The sequence below is a fragment of the Cyprinus carpio genome, chromosome B1 (assembly GCF_018340385.1).
Source record: "Cyprinus carpio isolate SPL01 chromosome B1, ASM1834038v1, whole genome shotgun sequence".
NCBI lineage: Eukaryota > Metazoa > Chordata > Actinopteri > Cypriniformes > Cyprinidae > Cyprinus > Cyprinus carpio.
Genome location: NC_056597.1, coordinates 15,013,991 through 15,032,735, shown reverse-complemented (window position 1 = coordinate 15,032,735; position 18,745 = coordinate 15,013,991). Strand labels below are relative to the sequence as shown.

At 36.8% G+C, this 18,745-nt stretch overlaps 2 protein-coding genes across 4 annotated transcripts; one reads left to right on the top strand and one right to left on the bottom strand.

Annotated features, from left to right (window-relative positions):
- Nucleotides 1-1,421: 1,421 nt before the first annotated feature.
- LOC109096573 (ADP/ATP translocase 1) lies at nucleotides 1,422-3,827 on the top strand. Its single transcript, XM_019110184.2, has 4 exons — nucleotides 1,422-1,630; nucleotides 2,428-2,914; nucleotides 3,002-3,142; nucleotides 3,239-3,827. The coding sequence occupies exons 1-4, from the start codon at nucleotides 1,520-1,522 to the stop codon at nucleotides 3,394-3,396; spliced, it is 897 nt and encodes a 298-aa protein (XP_018965729.1). The 5' UTR covers nucleotides 1,422-1,519; the 3' UTR covers nucleotides 3,397-3,827.
- A 1,226-nt stretch (nucleotides 3,828-5,053) lies between these two features.
- Nucleotides 5,054-18,280, bottom strand: LOC109096587 (cilia- and flagella-associated protein 97-like). 3 transcript variants are annotated; one of them, XM_042716693.1, is made up of 7 exons: nucleotides 18,134-18,280; nucleotides 17,532-17,696; nucleotides 17,331-17,455; nucleotides 13,014-13,989; nucleotides 12,665-12,939; nucleotides 8,664-8,811; nucleotides 5,054-5,638 (listed from the first exon to the last, which is right to left on the bottom strand). In XM_042716693.1, the coding sequence occupies exons 4-7, from the start codon at nucleotides 13,945-13,947 to the stop codon at nucleotides 5,547-5,549; spliced, it is 1,449 nt and encodes a 482-aa protein (XP_042572627.1). In that variant the 5' UTR covers nucleotides 13,948-13,989; nucleotides 17,331-17,455; nucleotides 17,532-17,696; nucleotides 18,134-18,280; the 3' UTR covers nucleotides 5,054-5,546. The 3 variants fall into 3 exon arrangements, with proteins under 3 accessions (XP_042572627.1, XP_018965759.1, XP_018965749.1); XM_019110214.2 differs by lacking the exons at nucleotides 17,331-17,455; nucleotides 17,532-17,696; nucleotides 18,134-18,280 and adding an exon at nucleotides 14,891-15,046; XM_019110204.2 differs by lacking the exons at nucleotides 17,331-17,455; nucleotides 17,532-17,696; nucleotides 18,134-18,280 and adding an exon at nucleotides 14,815-15,014.
- Between the last annotated feature and the right edge of the window lie 465 nt (nucleotides 18,281-18,745).

Sequence of the window (18,745 nt, the reverse complement as noted above, 5' to 3'; positions counted from 1 at the left end):
TTTTTTTTTTTTTTTTTTGGAGTGTAGGTAATTAATCCTAACCTAATCCGTAAAAGTAAACGTTAGCACTTTTAAATAATGAGCAGGTTTATTTTAAATCATTAGGCTACATTAATAAACAAATTTCAAAGTAAGTTTTGGAATCCGTTGTTTTTTTTTTTTTTTTTTTTTTGCATGCATATTAATTTCTTAGCATAATATTCCAGCTTCAAGGGAGAGAGAACGAGAATTATATAGCTTTGTTCTGTAATTTGTGCTGATGTGTTATTACAGCCTGCACCCTCTCAAACTTCCATTGTGTTGTAAAGAATTGTCTCCTGCTTTGTTTTTAGTAACTTTCAAAACACCTCAAGGATAATACCGCTATTCTGTAGCCAGGAAACAGACCTAACTAACAGACAGAGGGGGAAGATGGGGTAGTGGATTCAAATATCAAAAACTCCAGTCTGAATGCGCAGGAGTTTGTGCAGTGAACACACATTTAAACACTATTCAATGCCCATGTTACACATCAATTTAAAATAAGTATTGAAATAGCAATATTACTCACAAACTGTAAAGTTGCCACAAATCAGTCCATATTATTCAAAACGAATATATAATTAGACTGTAAGTGTGACCACACACATAATTACCATTCAAAATTGGACGTTATATAGGCTAAGCCTATTTGGGTTAAAACCTAAATAATCAAGCATCTAAGCATTACGACTACATAATAACAATAAATAATAAACTAAGCTTTTTTGTCACTATAAATAAGTGTATCTTTAAAAATGGGTGCCAAAAAAAAAGTTCCATGGGTCTTACGGACAATCTGTCACGTGACACACGTGGAGGTCGTTTAACCTCAAAGTGAAATTTATGGTAGAATACGGTGAGTTCAGAAAAAGTGGAACAGGCCTAGTTCTCAAAGTAGTTTCTTGATAATTTTTTCATGTAAACATCAGGAACCAATCAAATGCAGTAACTAATAATTGGCAGTAAGTTTGAATGAAATGCCATGCCTATGTTCATTGGAATCAGCACAAAATCACACACACACACACACACACACACACACACACACACACACAAAAATAAACAATTGAAGTAACATTCCTGTAAACATCTAATGCAGTGTTGACAATGCTGTGTGGTAAAATTATTTCTGCTTACAAATGTAGCCTATTATAATTTTATTACATAGCTCTAAAACGTTTTCCCATCAGTTATGAATCGAATAGTTTTATGGTAATTCATTTGTGGGCTATGTGAGAAATAACATTTGTCCTTTAAACGTCCCCAGTTCCATGACCCTGGACATTAATTTACTTACGTAAGACTTATTAGCCTATGACCCGGGATATTTATTCAGCTTCGAGATTCTGTTTGGTCTCTCGTGGATCCATCATCTGCTCCTCTCGCGATAATGAGTCCCGATATATTAGGAGCAAACACGAGCACTCGTCCATTTGAAAGGGCGTCGCTGCTGGGGTTCTTACTGCTGGTGAGATTGTCATTCAGGAGATAGGACATCATGTCTGACGCGGTGATCAGCTTCTTGAAGGATTTCTTGGCCGGTGGTGTGGCCGCTGCCATCTCCAAGACAGCTGTGGCCCCAATTGAAAGAGTCAAACTGTTATTGCAGGTACGTTTTAAAATCAGGATAAAATAATGAATAATTATTCACAGTTATATTAAATAGCTCAAAAAATTGCATGTGAGTCACAGCTGCATAGATTAAAAAGAGGGAGCCATGAACTTGCATTACAAGTTTTTAGTAAATTAATCAATTAAACATAGCAGACTAACCAAAAGTAAGGGTTTTACTGATAATGGATATACAATTTATGGCGCTGTCCATGGTGCTACTTTATAAAGCGTTTCTAAGAACTGCCAAAAAGTGTTATTTCAGCACAGAGTCAGTTTAATTAATGTTTTTAAATTAATGTTATTTTTCATTTAAGTAGTGCATTTCCCAAAACAATTGTGAATACTACTACTATTAATAATAATACATTTAAATATTTGACCTTGACGACTTGCGTCACTCTTTCCATCAGTGCCAGAGTTCATAAAGGCCAATCATATGTGTTAAGATCGTGACTGTGAAGAGCAGCGATATTTGGTGTAAGTTTAAAGTTAAAAATAGTCTGGAGGCTGCAACCCAATACTCAAACCCCGCGCACAAGTGGGGTATGACGCCAAGTGCAGCTCGCGCACGTGGTCAGGCTGATCCCTGAGTGTAAAGAATTAAACTATTTTTATTCCAAATCAGAGACAGCTTTTGGCGTTTCCCATACAAGATGATCATGCAGCATTGACACATAACCATAAATTAAATCTCGATAACCCACAACATATGAACAAAATTCATATATGGTGTGATCACAGTGATATAAAGTGTGCCAACTTCCATTTACCAATCCAACTCCTGCTTCACAGGTCCAGCATGCCAGCAGACAGATCACAGTTGACAAACAGTACAAAGGGATCATCGACTGCGTAGTGAGAATTCCCAAAGAGCAGGGATTCCTGTCCTTCTGGAGAGGCAACCTCGCCAATGTCATCAGATACTTCCCCACACAAGCCCTCAACTTTGCCTTCAAGGACAAGTACAAGAAGGTCTTCCTTGGAGGAGTGGACCAGAAGACCCAGTTCTGGCGTTACTTTGCTGGTAACCTGGCCTCTGGTGGTGCCGCCGGTGCCACCTCTCTGTGCTTCGTCTACCCTCTCGACTTCGCCAGAACAAGGCTTGCTGCTGATATCGGCAAAGGTGCAGCGGAGAGAGAGTTCAGTGGTCTCGGGAACTGCCTTACCAAGATCTTCAAGTCTGATGGTATTAAGGGTCTCTACCTTGGCTTCAACGTGTCTGTCCAGGGCATTATTATCTACAGAGCTGCTTACTTCGGTGTCTATGATACAGCTAAAGGTAAGCAACTAATGGGAAACATCTGACGTGGAAAAAAAACTGCCTGTCAAATACACCTCAATGACATTGCCTACCTCTGTCACTCAGGTATGCTCCCAGACCCCAAGAACACGCACATTGTCATCAGCTGGATGATTGCCCAGACTGTCACAGCTGCTGCCGGTATCATTTCATATCCCTTCGACACCGTCAGACGTCGTATGATGATGCAGTCCGGACGCAAAGGAGGTAGGCCAAGAGATCAGGCAGTTTGGCACAAACTTTTTTTGTATGAAAATAAAAGCTGCTTGACGATCAGTCTAACGCATACTTTTTTTTCCCAAGCTGACATTATGTACAAGGGCACAATCGACTGTTGGAAGAAGATCACCAAGGATGAGGGACCCAAAGCTTTCTTCAAGGGTGCGTGGTCTAACGTGCTCAGAGGCATGGGTGGCGCTTTTGTGCTTGTCCTGTACGACGAGATCAAGAAGTTCACATAAACATTCTCCATCCATCATGTCCATCCCACCAAAGAAAACCCTGAGCGCTGTGTGTGTCTTAATTGTGTGGAGTGTTAACAACCAGGGAGAAGTAAGTGTACTTAGCCAAGCTGGCCCTGGGGTGGACTGAGATCATGTGATCGTAGGTGGCCACTGCAGCCTCCACCCCAACACTTGTAAATATATTTAAATCTACCTACTGCCCCTCAGATTTAGATGACTTTCAGTCTGGTCAGGTTGAAAGTGATTTTTTTTTCTCTCATTTATTTATTCGAATCAATCCATAAAGTTCTACAGTGGCTTTTCTCTTCTGTAGCTAGCTGAACACATTTATTCCCAGAAGCAAGTGGCTGTACACTGGAAAGCTGACTGTTCTTGTGGTGTATTCCACCTTATGTGCTCTTTTAATAAGAATAAAGCTGAAAATACAACTCCTTGGTGCTTGTGGTTTCTTTCTGTGACATTATTATACGTCTCGCTGTCAGATTTTACAAATTTATTATAACAAAGTCAAAAGTTTGGTGTCAGCTGTGTAAAGGACTCATATTAGTTCAAATTCCTTCACAAACATTTACATGAACAGAATTCATGAATATCTGTTGAAATTTCTTCAGTCTCATATTACACAATATACAGTACATACACTACCGTTCAAAGTTTGGGGTAAGTGAGAAATCAGTACTTCTATTTATCAAGGATGCATTAAATAATTCAAAAATTCTAATAAATGCGGTTCTTTTGAATTTTCTATTCATCAAAGAATCCTGTATCACGGTTTTCCCAAAAATATTAAGCAGAACAACTGTTTTTAACACTGACAATATTAAAAAAACTTTAACTTGAGAACCAAAATCACTTGAGAACCAAATAAGCATTTTAGAAAGATTTCTGAAGAATCACATGGCACTGAAGACTTGAGTAATGGCTATTAAAATTTCAGCTTTGCCATCATAAAATAATTTACTTTTAGTTAGTTATCACAAATTGTAAGAAATGTCTTAATATTATTGTTTTTACTGTATTTTAATCAAATAAATGCAGCCTTGGTGAGCCTAAGAAACCTCTTTTACATTAGAAACATTAAAATATCTTACCAACCCCAAACAGTATAGTGTATAACATCACAATATCATAATATAATATTTTAATATAACAAAGCATAAAATTATATTTTATATTATAACACTAATATAAGATTACAAATTCCTTAAAAGTAAATAAATAATTACTTAATGTTGAATGTGCATTAAATAAGGATATGCAAAGAAATATATAATGTAGTGCTTATAACTGCATTAAAGTGTCAAAATCACAGTGATAGCTGAGTAAAAGCCAGTAACAATAACTAGTTACAGCGTAACTGTGAGTAAAACAACATAACAGAGTCTTCCTCATAAATTACTACTATGCCAGTCTGTGTGCTTGCATAATTAGCTTTATAGTCTGCCATGTGTCAGCAAGTGTCAGTCAGCCTTTTCAAAAGCACTTTAGGAGTGACAGGTGAATAACTAGCATTGTTACATTAATTGTAACAGACGGGACACATGCTGTCTGAGCATGTGTGTCACTTCATATCAGCATGCCAAGTATTCAAGTGTCATACAGCTGGGTCAATAAACAAATCACTTTTACTTTCTGAAAAATGTAACACTGAAAATTACCATAACTAATAAAGCTTTATTTCACATTAGACTTCGTTTCTGACAGATGTATCACGTAATTAATTATTCTGATAACTGCAGCAATGGCTTTACAATACACAACTTAAACACACATACAGTCTTTTTGCTGTCTGTCAAAAATACAGGCACTCGTGTACTTTTGAATGTCTCAGAAAATGGATTGTCACACTGTATGGTCCCGAGCAGTATTGATTGAATTCATTTAGTCTCCTACCAAAGCTAAACATTACATATATAAAAAAACTGCACACCATCAAATAATTTAGCAGATTGTTGAGCTGTGTAGATTTTCTGTGAAGTATTTTAATTTATATCACTCCACATCTGGACAAATTACCATGAGCTCAAGCCGTTTTGCAACATTTATCCAGAAGGATTTGTGTTGTGACCTGCAGTCATATTTTCTACTTAGCAGAACATGTAAGTGAAAGTGTTAAGGGTAGAGAAAGAGAAGGAAAATTTTGAGGATCAGGACCAAGCAGGCCGTGGTGTTGTTCTGCTGAGTTTAGCAGTTCCCGGTCTAGATTTGTGAGGACTACTGCCAGGTCTTGAAGTCCTTCCTGTATTCATGGAAAGACAAGAGTTGTGTTACTGGTACTGTTAATTTGAGGTTTGAGGTATATTAAATATGTTTAACAAAATTAAATGCATGAAATGCAATTAAAGCATTTAGACATTACAAAAGTGGTTTGAGTTCAATACACAAATTTCACTAGTTAGACTCTTGTTTTTCAGTAAATAAAGGACAAAGGCCTACCGAGCAAATATATTATATACTGTATAAAAGAAAGGATCCAGAAGTAGAGCTGTAGTCAAGTCCAGCTTTGTCGAGTCCAAGACAAGTCCAAGACCAGGACTAATCGAGACCAAGTCAAGTCAAAGTTTAAAAATATATTGTATACAGTTTAAGGAAATGAAGGAGGATAATGTTTAATACCACATACTTAACTATTGATAATGTATGTGATGCGAGAGACAGCATATCTCCTATTCTAAGAAAATAATTTCAAGAGGGTCTGGCTGCAGGCTTGCACTTGCACTCTCAGACACTTGCACTCTCAGACACTTGCACTCTCAGACGTAGTGTTCTAAGAAAATAATTCCAGACACTTGCACTTCCGCTAGTGACATCACTTGCAGTCTTTATTTTGTTGATTTTTTTTATTACTTTTTGTTTGAATTTCCCAACATTTTACAACAGTAGCCAGGTGGCGAAGACAAGAAAAAATAAACTAAATTACAATGTCACTTGCAATCGCTACTTGCACTCTCCGCTACCTGTGACGTCACTCGCAATCAACACAAATCGTGCATGTTGCCAATGGAGACAAGAAGCTGTGGTGGTGATTAAATGATTAAAACTAATTCAGTACTATAACGTACAGGGTGCTGCAAGAAAAAGACAAGACCGGCGAATCCGTGGCCACAGAACAGCAGAATATGAACGCTTGCTTAAAGTCTCTCGCTAAGCGTTTACCTCCTGTAGAAAAACATAAACACTTAAAATGGCTTAATGTATTAAGATGCTATATAAATATCAAATTAAATATACAGTTCATTAATATAATGAATATGTATATAGTATTTTTCCTCACATACCACAAAATGTGGCATAATGGACTACGATGATAAAGACCAAACTCAATATACTCCTCTTCATTATTAAAACATAACTAATATGTACAGGCACGCAGGTGAGCCCAGAATAAACAATACGCATAGTTTCACTTCAAGCATTTTCCCATATAGAATAAATTGTCTACAACTCGTTTATATCACTGTCTTTGTCCATTAAGTTACATTATGTGTTTTATTTATAATGATTTTCTATAGGAGGAAAACGTTTAATGTACAATTTAACGCACTGCGTTCTGTACTCGTCTACTTGCCTGTACGGAGTTGATCCTTTTAAAATCACTTAATGCACGTTCTTATTTGCTGGTCTGTATATACATTGAGTCAACAACAAGACATATAGGCTAGGCCTACTGAATTGTCTTTATCATCTTAGTCTGTTATTAGGCCACATTAAGCGGTTTACTTTATGGGAGGACAAAGTTTGCGCATTGTGTTCATAGCCATCTGCTTGCCTTGTAGTATATTAAATAATAACTATATATTGAATTTGGTCTTTTAATTGAACTTAATGTATCTTAATACATAATGCCATATTAAGTGTTTGTTTTTCTACAGGAGGAAAACGCTTAACGAAAGACTTTGCGCATTGCGTACATATTCTGCTGTTTCTGTGGCCACGGATTTGCCGGTCTTGTCTTTTTCTTGCAGGTACTAAATTAGTTTTAATCGTTTAATCACCACCACAGCTTCTTGTCTCCATTGGCAACATGCACGATTTGTGCATAGAGGATTTGTGTCGATTGCAAGTGACGTCACAGGTAGCGGAGAGTGCAAGTAGCGATTGCAAGTGACATTGTAATTTAGTTTCTTTTTTCTTGTCTTCACCACTTGGCTACTGTTGTAAAATGTTGAGTGATTCAAACAAAAAGTTATCAATAAATAGAACAAAATAAAAAAATAAAGACTGCAAGTGACGTCGCTAGCGGAAGCACAAGTGTCAGAGAGTGCAAGCCTGAGAGTGCAAGTGCAAGCCTGCAGCCAGACCCTTCTCAATAATTTTACATTATTATTTGTAATGATCAAAAAGCATGTGCAAAGTAACAACTCTGTAGGATAGGGGTCTCCAAACTAGATTCTGGAGTGCCTATGCCCTGCAGAGTTTAGCTTCAACTGGCCTTAACACACCTATCTGGAAGTTGTGTGTCTAGTAAGAGCTTGATTAGCTGGTTCAAGTGTGTTTTATTAGGGTTGGAGCTAAACTCTGCAGGACACCGGCCCTCTAGGACCGAGTTTGGAGCTGTAGTATAAAATAATTTTTTACGTACTTTATTAACATTTAATTTACTTTATAATGCTGCTGTTTGCTGACATCATGTCTGTGGTCAAAAATTAAAATGACTGATTCCAGCGCACACACGGAAAGCTCGGATATGACGCATGCGCGCAGTTAAAGCTAGAAGGGATACGTTTGGCTCTACTGGGCATGCACACATAAATACAGCCTAATTTGTCACACTGTACAACATTAATTAGTATTTCATTATTGTAAAGGGTAAGTTTAAGGCTATGAAGGTGTAGACGTTAATAAAACATTAAAAACATAAAAAATTAAATTAGAAAAATGAAACATTTCAGAACGCAGCAAGTGCACCGCTGGTCATGTGACAACAATATTATATTGGAATTGAAAAAAAAAAAGATATGTCTTAAAGAAAGAAAATTTCTTCTCAGAAGAGAAAAATGAATGCAAACAGAATGCACTATATTATATATTTTAAGCACTACAGAATGCAGGATATTTCTATATTATATGAGATATACATTTTAACATATACATTAGCCCAAGTAATTATTATTATTTATTTATTTATTTTAGATCTGCAACACGCAGCTGAATTTGGAATAATGTAATAGAAATGAAATGCAGATAACTGAACATACTCTCTTCATTTAAAGTGCTTTATACAAACTATGGCTTAAAAGTGCATGTTGTGTGTAAGAAAGTACCAGATGTTTTCCTGGACTTGAGTTTGACTGGTGGAATAGCTGTATTGTGTGTTCCCAGGTATTGGCACTGCCGCTGGTAATCAGCTAGTTGTTCATCTCGGGTCATGCCAGGAGTGGGCTTCACAGATTCTAGACGCTTCAGGAATGCCTGAAACCACACATATTTACACATACAATAACATACATGTCTAAAAGAAAAACCCTTTTGAAGTAGTGAATATTTTGCTGCCAACAAATCAATTGATTCATTAAAAATTATTGGTTGAGTATACTTCCTATTAAACCTTGTGTTATGCAGTAATCACAGCCAGATCAGAAATTAAATTCACTTTCTGAACTGAATTCAACATACTGTATGAGCATGCTGAATTACAACATTAATTATTATTACAAATTAATTATTACTATTAGCAGGCTGGCCAAGATTCTCTTCATTTAGCTTGGCCAAATAATTGTTGTATAATAATTGCTAAAAAAAAAAAAAAAAAAAGACAGATGAAGAAAATTATGTTAATGACAATGTGTACTAATTTAAATTAAAGTTACAAATTTAAAATTACAATTAAATTCATAATTTGACTATTACTTATGAATACTTTTATACTGTATAAAATTGTTATAATTAATAATAATAATAATTTTTTTGCATTACAGTAATGAGAATTTGGGAGAAATATGTGCTTAATTGTCACAAAAATACCACAAATGTCCTTAAATAGACTTTATTTTAGCAAAACATTTTACTTTTTTTTTAAGGTTGAAATATGACAGTAGAAATTTTCTTTACATATTTTGTGATTTATCCTAATACTAAAATCTTTTGGACATCTATAAAGTCATATTAACTAGCCTCAAACAGGATAACCAAGAGAGTAGTGTGCCTACAACTATGCACTCTGAAAAGCCACAGTGAGCCATTGAGAATAAAAATAACCAGTGCACAAGGATCAGAATGTCACAGGCTGTCATGCCTCCGTACATCGGTACAAACAGCCCTTCGGAAACCTCTCAGTAAGCAAAACCCATGAAAAGAGCTGGGACTGGAAATAGAGTAAAGGTGAAGTTGGAGGACAGCTCGCTCACTGCTCTTAAAGAAAGAGAGTGGCTGTCTTGTACTCGTTCTTGTGTTCCAGCATTAGTTGCTAGGCAGTAAAATGCTAACAAGACATGGTGGAACATGCAGTCTGAGTCACGGCTCGTATTCCCTGTTTCTACTGATTAAGGGGTATTTTATTTATATTTTATTCAATAAAAACTGATAGAGAGGAGGGCCCGACTCTCTAAGGAACTGTGAGGTCTATAAGGATGGGCGAAAGAAAAATTCAATAATAAAAAATATAATAATTCTGAAAAAGAAAAAATATGGCTGACAGAGCAAGCAAGAGAATATGCATGTGTAACAGTGAGCAAGTGAGGTTCAGAGAGAACTACAGCATCCCTTTAAATTAGACAGTATTTTATTGCAAGGGGGGAAAAAACGGAAAAGAGTTTGCGTAATACGTTCTCTATCACTGGAGCTAGGGGGTGAATCCAGAAAAATGTCAAGTCCAGCATGTGTGCAAAACTGCTTCCACCTGTCTCTTCTCGTCTCAGTCAGGTGGTTACTGTCTCTCTGCTTTTACTGGCTGTGGCTGACAGCGCCCCTACCCCATGCACACACACTTTCACAGAATACTAAAATAAACACTCTGTCAGAACACTATTACATCAATGAATACTAGTAGAAAAACAGAATCCAAAAATACACTACCATTCAAAGTCTGGGGGTGGTAGGATTTTTTTTATTATTATTATTTTGAAAGGCTCTTATGCTCATTAAATCTGTATTTATGCAATTAATGTAATTGATGTAATTAATTCCTGTGATGGCAAAGCTGAATTTTCAGCAGCCGTTAGACTAGATAGTGTCACATGATCCTATAGAAATCATTTAAATATGCTGATTTTGTGGTAAAGAAACATTTCTTATTATTAATTTTAAAGGGTTAGTTCACCCAAAAATGATAATTCTGTAATTAATTACTCACTCTTATGTCGTTCCAAACCCTTAAGAACTTCGATCATCTTCAGAACACAAATTAAGATATTTTTGATTATATCCGAGAGCTTTCTGACCCTCCATAGACAGCAGTGCAACTACCACGTTCAAGGCCCAGAAGGTAGTAAGGACATCATTAAAATAGTCCATGTGACATCAGTAGTTCAACCAGTAGTTATGAAGTTACAATAATACTTTTTGTGCACAAAGAAAATGACTTTAACAAAAAAATGAATTTTTTCGCAAGCATTAAGTTCCATTAAAAAAAAAAAAAAAAAAAACATTATTTTTCGCAAAATTTATTCTACACCGCTCTGTCCCTTCTCCTATGAACCCTCTGATGATTTCCTGGTTTTATGAAGCACCTCCCTCAGAAATAAACAATGGGCTTAGATTGGCTAACTGGTCCAGTGTGTTTTGATTCGCTAAACCACCTACTTATCAATTTGACTCCAAATGAGAACCAGAGAATATTAGTTAAGAGGATCGCGCATAACCTGTTCAAGCAAGCACGTTTCAGAATGGTATGTTTTTTGTTTGTTGTTGTCTCATACTTTTAGATACGCTGTTATTTGAAAATGCTACTGCTTATGTTTGCTTCTAATATATGGTTTTATCCTGATTAAAGCTGTAATTCAGCAAAATACATGATTGCATTGTAGCATTTTTGTAAAGTATTTGTTTATTTTGTAACAGTAAAAAGTGTTTGCCAGCAAGTACTGTTCGCTACCATGGCAAACGCGTACTTCTCAGATGTTAAACGCTTCTCGTAGCTATGTGGAAAAATATCTCTCTGTCTGTCTATACAGAAAAGTGTATAATTGGAACACAGTTCATTGATGGAGCTGACCTGATAATCTGAATGAGAGAGAGAGAGAGAGAGAGAGAGAGAGAGAGAAAGAGAGGGGGGGGTGCAGAGTAGAGTGTCTGCAGAGCAGGGGGACGTGAGGAACAGGATTAAGAACATTGCTTTTGAAAATTGTGAATCCATTAGAATCGTTAGAAGACAGAATCATGATTCATATATGAATAGATTTTTTTGGTGCACCCCTAGTTTTGACGGTGAGGCAACGACTCTTCCTCTTCCCTAAAGCAGCGCAGCATGGCCTCGCCCCTTTTGTTGCATGTTCCCGGGGGTGGGGTTTATGTACATTTCTGGGTTTGTGATATCAACAGCCTGGGAAATAGCTCGTTGTAGTCCCTACCAGTCGTATTTGTAGGCATTAAACTGACAGAATTTCCGTTTGCATTGAACTTTCAGCGTTGTTACTTTGCAGATATTGTTTATGCTCAAACAGCAACATTACACACTAACTACACTTAAAAAAGTGAAATCAAAAACCAACCACCCCTTTAACAATGTCATTACTACCTTTATAGGTCTAGAAAATTGCTGTCTATAAAGAGTCAGAAAGTACTCAGATTTCATCAAAAATATCTTTGAGTTCCAAAGATGAACAAAGATCTTACGGGTTTGGAACAAGATGAGGGACTAATAATGTCATTTTTGAGTGAACTACCAATTAAAAAAGTTGTGCTGCTCTATATTTTTGTGGAAATCTTTGAATAGAAAGTTCACAAGAAAAGCCTTTTTTGTGCAATTATGTTTTTGTGAAATGTTGTTTGGTAAGACAAATATTTACTGTCACTTTTGATCAACTGAATGCATCCTTGCTGAACAAAGTATACTTTAAATAAATCTTTGAAAAAATCTTTACAAACATCGAATGGTGGTGTACATGCATATGCTCAACAACAGCACACTCAAATATAAAATCTCTTGCTTGACTGAGGCTGACAAAGTAATTGAAGTTTCCCTCTTAAAATAGGAGTTGCTCTCAGTGTGCTTCAAGTCTAATCTAATGTTTGAGTGGACTTCACTGCGTAACTAAAAAGATGGGGAATAGCTCCCTCTAATGGAGGGAGAGAGAATATTTTCTTGTTACGTTAATAAAAGACTGACCAGGTTTTCCTTCTGAATTCTCTCTTGCTCTCGTTGTCTGTTGAGGGTGTTGTGGTAAAGGCGTATGGGTGGTTCACTACTCCTGCGACTGCTGGTTTTGGAGCTACGTGAATGTGCCGATGACCGGGACAGTTCACATAATAGCCGCCGGTTCTCCCGGTCGATCTCCCGTACCTCTTCCTTTGTGAAGGAACAGTTCTTACGGCTGCTGCCAACACTGCCAGGACTGGAGACCATAAGTACTCTGTTAAATTGTTTCTCTACATTTAAAAACACTGCAAGGGAGAAAAAGAGACTCTTAAGAAACAACCACAACAACAACAAAAACATCTCAATTCACAGCACAAACCTGGTCCATCCTCTCCTTCGGAACTTATACTGTCCTGACCATCCGAAACATCATTCACAACCATCTTCTCAGTAACACTGGGCTGTTGTTGCGGTTGAACATCTGTTGCCACAGGTTCAGAGGGCAGAACCACATCAATGGACTGGAAAGGACTAACATTTGGTGTCGAGAGAGGGGTAACATCAGTAACTGTGTCTTCAGATTCTGCCGTTTCTTTTTGTCGTTCTTTCTGGTAAGCTGAACCGACCCGCTGATGTTTTACAGGTGATTTCTGAGACTGAAAAGAGCTTCTCTCTTCACTACTGAGGGAGGACTCAGGGTCAGATGATGATAAACGGCTATGGCTCAGCTTGTGGAATTTTCCAGCAGATTTTTTAGGTGTTCCGTGGGACACGTCCTTATGTTTTATTGATCGTGTGACTGGCGATCTCACATCCTCCTCACTTTCATCGTCACTACGATGGTACCCATCATCATCGCTGTTAACAGTAACATTGGTTTTACTGAGTTTAAAATCATCATCCAGCTCTCTTTCCTCATCAGATGAGTATGAATGCAGACTAGATCCTTCATCTGATCGGCTGTTGTTCACAATCTCTGAGCTTTTGGCACTTGGGAGTGATGAAGAGCCTTTGAAAAATCCATCACTACTTTGTCGCTCTCTTTCATATTCTGTCTCTTCACTTTGCCCCTTGCTGCTCCGGTTTGAATCATCCTCCAGTTTGGCTTCATCTTTACGGTTCCTTACACTTTGAGCTTCACTTCGTATCTGATCCATTGAAACATGGGTTTCTTTACCTGTTTTCTCATCTTGTCTTTCCATGGCCTTCTGTTTATTGAGCTGCCCATCCTCAGAAGCAAGTCCACTAACTTCACAGTCACTGTCAAAGAACGAGTGGTCAACTTCTCCCTCTAGCTCTTTGGGGCTGTACATTTCTGAAGTGTGTCTTCCAAATATGCCCTCATTCAATGGAACCTGAATGGAAAAAGAAAAAGATGTTGCAGTAAAAATAAATAAATAAACCAAACTTCTACCAACAACTCTGATAATGCTTCGTGCAAGCGGAGAAATGAATTGTCTGAACAACTTCTACATTTTCTAAAGCAGTGGTTCTTAAACAGGGGCCAACAATGGGCTCTCACCAAACTAACAAGGAGGTCTTAAGATAATGTAAAATAATAATAATAATAATAATAATAATAATAATAATTTTCCAAAGCAGTGGTTCTTAAACAGGGGCCAACAATGGGCTCTCACCAAACTAATTTTATTTTTATTTTTAATTCTAAACATTAATCCTTGTCCAGTAAATCACAAATAACTGGAAGTCATGGGAGTTCACACATGGCCAGACATAACACAATCCTATAAACAAACAAACAAACAAACAAATAAGAGTACACTCAATATTAAGGTAAGTTACTGATAAACGATCTAACAGAAATGACTATTTAAACCGATAATCAGTGCCTCTCTATTGTCTCCTTGCATGAATAAAAACAATACACTGGAGAATCTTTCAAAGCTGTTGAGCCAACGGGAAAAAGCTCAATTAACATTTACAAGGCAGAGGTGAGAGCAGTGTATCTGAACATGCTCACAATACACACACAGGGGACATGTTTCTATGACAAACGCTTTAACAAGCAATGCTGCCACAGAATCAGACAGGCTAGCTCTGCTATGTTTAGTGTACATATTTTATTTAATTACTAATTAGACCATACACTTATGTACAAATGCAAAACTCGCGCACGCCTACGCGAAGTCATACAGCTAACGTTAGTTAGCAACGCCTACCTTTTGAAAGTCACATCAAAACATGCGCGACCGCGACACTGTCAGACTAAATCTGCAAAACACAACGCTGACGTACTTCATTTTATTTATCTGTATATCTCGAAATGCTGTTCAGAAAGGCAGAGTTTGAAGAAAAGAGTTAAAACAGGCTGTTTTAGCTGTCCACCTCGCTGCACAGAAGAGTGTGTTTGGGTTCGTTAGCTACTGTAACTAGGTGACGTCATTTCCTTAAATAGTTTCGTGCAGCAAGGACAGGGCAGTCTGCTGTGTGTATTTTCACTTCAGTTCTTTTGTACTTCTCTGCTTATTACTGGTCTGATATATTGCAATGCGAACAAATTATTTAAAGTTTGTTTGTTAACGACTGCTGTTTTTTTTAAAGTTGTTTTGAGATGTGTTATTATTCACTTATGTTTTTGAATAAAGGTTGAAAACAGTTGTTCATTCTTTTTTTTTTATTATACAGTTTTTTTTTTTTTTTTTTTTTTAGGAAACCTGTGATGCTTTTTTTTTGGGATTCTTTGATGAATAGAAAGTTCACTACTGTTCAAAAGTTTGGGTTGCGTAGGCTAATTTCTTTTATGAGAAAGAAATTAATACTTTTATTCAGCAAGGATGTGTTAAATTGATAAAAATTGATAGTGAAGACTTATGTTAGAAAATATTTCATTTTTGTATTTATATTTTGAATAAATGCCATTCTCTTTAACCTTTTTTTAAAATAAGCCAGCAAAAAAGTATCACATGCAGGTTCCAAAAAAATCTTAAAAGGCACAATTGTTTCCAACATTGATATGACACTGAGGAGTGGAGTAATGGCTGATGACCCCAGTTTGAAACCCCTTGCCATAGATGTCCCATGTACGAATGAATGAATAGCTGCCTTAACTACATTATTACATTCATATCAATACATTAAAAAGAAAAGAACATTAAGAATATTAAAATGCTATTAAATGCAAGTCAATTTAAATCTTTAATGTCATTTTTTTAGTGTCTTAATATTGTTTTGGACTAAATTGCATGCGATGCATCATGCATTCATTTATTTGTTTATGTCAGTGACAAATCAACCATCTCTAACTAGGTGGGCTGCATTTTGTTAATCTTCTTTGTAATATTACTCAAGCTGTTAAACAAGCATTAACTGTGTCTGTTATAGTATAGCCTGTTGCAGTATATGACAACTGTACATGTTTGCTGATGCTGCTGCCAACTCATTCTTAAAGGCTGGCATTCTGCTAGATTGTGGGCGTGCAGCACATAACATTCCCTCAAAGCCTCTTTCATGTTTGCTTGGCACAAGTGGCATGGCAGATCCATCATCCTCACACCAGGCAAGACATGCAAATCCACCATCCCCACCACGAAACCTCTTTGACTCTTCCATGTTTCCTCGGGTGTCGTTGTTTCTTTTTAGAATATATGTTTAGTGGTTTATTTTCAATTGTTCATGTCATAAGCCACTGAGAGTGCATTCAAGGAGCACGATTCTGCGCACCTTTTGCGCAATATGGATTAATTAGAACGGAAATTAAGCCTTTACATCAGTAATCCCATAGACAGTTAAAGAAATGGACACAGCGACCCAATTGGAACTCAATTGAGACAAGTGAAGCCCATTTTTAGCGATTTTTAGCACTTCCGTTTCTGACACGCAGACTCAAACAAAGGAAGCTTCTGCCATTATTGTGACTTCATCTGAACATGTGCAAAACTACTCTCCTTGAATGCACTCTCAGTGGCTTATGATATGATTGGTTGAATGGTAAGCTCGCATCTGATTGGCTAAAGAGTACGACAGACCCACATGGGAAGAGAGCTCTGCCAGGAAAGTCACACACACAAATCCGAGTGGATTCGTAGTAAATGACGATTTGTACATTCAGACACTCGTACATTTTAAACATTCAAAGTGTTTTGTGCACAGTTGTATATCTACGAATTGTGTTTTACATTTGTGAAATGTATTTTATGAATATATAATTTTATTTTGCGCATGTGAATTGCTTTTTGTGAATATATATTTTTTTTCACGCACGTGAATTTTTTTTGTGTACGTGAATTAGGTTTCATGCATGTGAAATTGTCTACGCATGTGTGAATCGTGTTTTTTGCGTGAATTATATTTGAGACAAATCTGCTTCCATAGACTTGGAGCAAATTTGTCGCAGATAACAGATTTCACAGATTCTCAGCTTAAGCATCCATCCAAGGATATCAAATATGTTTCATATTTTGAGCTCATTTTAGACCACATATTTCTGTGTCTGGTACTGTGTGATCCTTAGTTGTTTAGTGTATGATGCCCAAAGAAGGCAAGTGAATGATGCCTAGAGTTTTAAAATTTGTTATAATAAAATAAAAAATAAAAATAGTGTATTCCAGCCTTTAACCAAAATTCAGTTTTTCTGAATCTACTCCAGTATGATTTGTTGAGACCATTAAAGAAGAAAAATGTATTACCAACCTAAAAAATAAACATAATAAACAAACACATTAAACAGTTGACATACCTGACAAACATGATCTTTGAGGTGACCCCCAGCAGCTGGTTAAGGACAGCCTGAACTTCGATGGAGCCAATCCACTGACGTGAACCCACAAACCGTGGCTCTTTATCCCCAACATCCACAAGAGCCTGAAAAAGCAACAAATGTTCCTCTTAAATATATATAACAAGAAAGCACATCCCATTGAGTGACAATGTTGTTTACCTGCTGGATCTGCGTGTGTGTGGGCACAGCTGTCTCAACATATCCTTGCTGCTGAAACCAGGAGCAGATAGTCTGAAGGGAACGATATGCACATCCCCAGCCATCATCATCCACACGATCCTGCATGTAGTGATGATAACTGTACACACCCTGCACCAGATACTGCTACAGAGAGAAAATGGCTAGTTAGTTAATGGCTAAACTTTACTTTTGGAATCAAGAGATTTTGCTCTTTAAAAAGTTCTCATGAACATTAAAACACCTTAAAATGGGTAGTTCACACATAAATGAAAATGTTGCCATCATTTGCTCACCACCCGTGCAATTTTCTTTGGCATTTATCATCAATTTTTCCAATCTTTAAGTTAACAAGCCAAATATGCCAATGGGAAGATCTGATCTGTTTCTCATTTAAAACAATGATATAACTTAATATAACAATAATTGAACTGCCTCTGTATAAAAAAAGAGCAGTGTGAACTATTCTTTTGTGTTGCACAGATAAAAAAGATAAATAAAAAAAATAGTAACAATAAGATAACAGATTTGGAACAAATGAATTTAATTTGTGGGTGAACTATTCCATTAAAGCATAGTCTCACCTTAGCGTCCTCAATGTTGGGTGGGTTCAGGTGTATGTGGGGATTGCGGAGGTAACCATCTTTATAGGCTGCATCAGGGAAATGAAAGGCATTGGCACGTCTCAGGTACGGCCTGTCACTTGGCAACTTAAACCTCCTGTGCAGATCCTACACACAAAGGAAGTTTACCTGTTTCGAGAGCACTCATGTGAGTCACTTATAAATAACAATTCTTAAGATTAAGATATTGTTTAAAAGTCTGTGGTCAGCAAGTTTATTTTTTGAATAGATGGGTCCAGGCCTCTTATGCTCACTAAGGCTGCATTTATTTTAACAACATTACAGGTTAAACAGTAATAAAATGAAAAATTATCACAATTTAAAGTAAATATTTTCTTTTATAGGAAGGTTTAGAATTTAATTTTTTCCTGTGATAACAAAGCTGAATTTTCAGCAGCCATGACTTCAGTCTTCAGCGTCACAAGATCCTTCAGAAATCATACTAATATGGTGATTTGGTGCTCAAGAAAAATATATTATTATTATTATCAATGCTGAAAACAATTGTGCTGTTTAATATTTTTGTGAAAACTGTATTACAGGAGACTGGCCCTCCAGCACTGAGTTTGAACA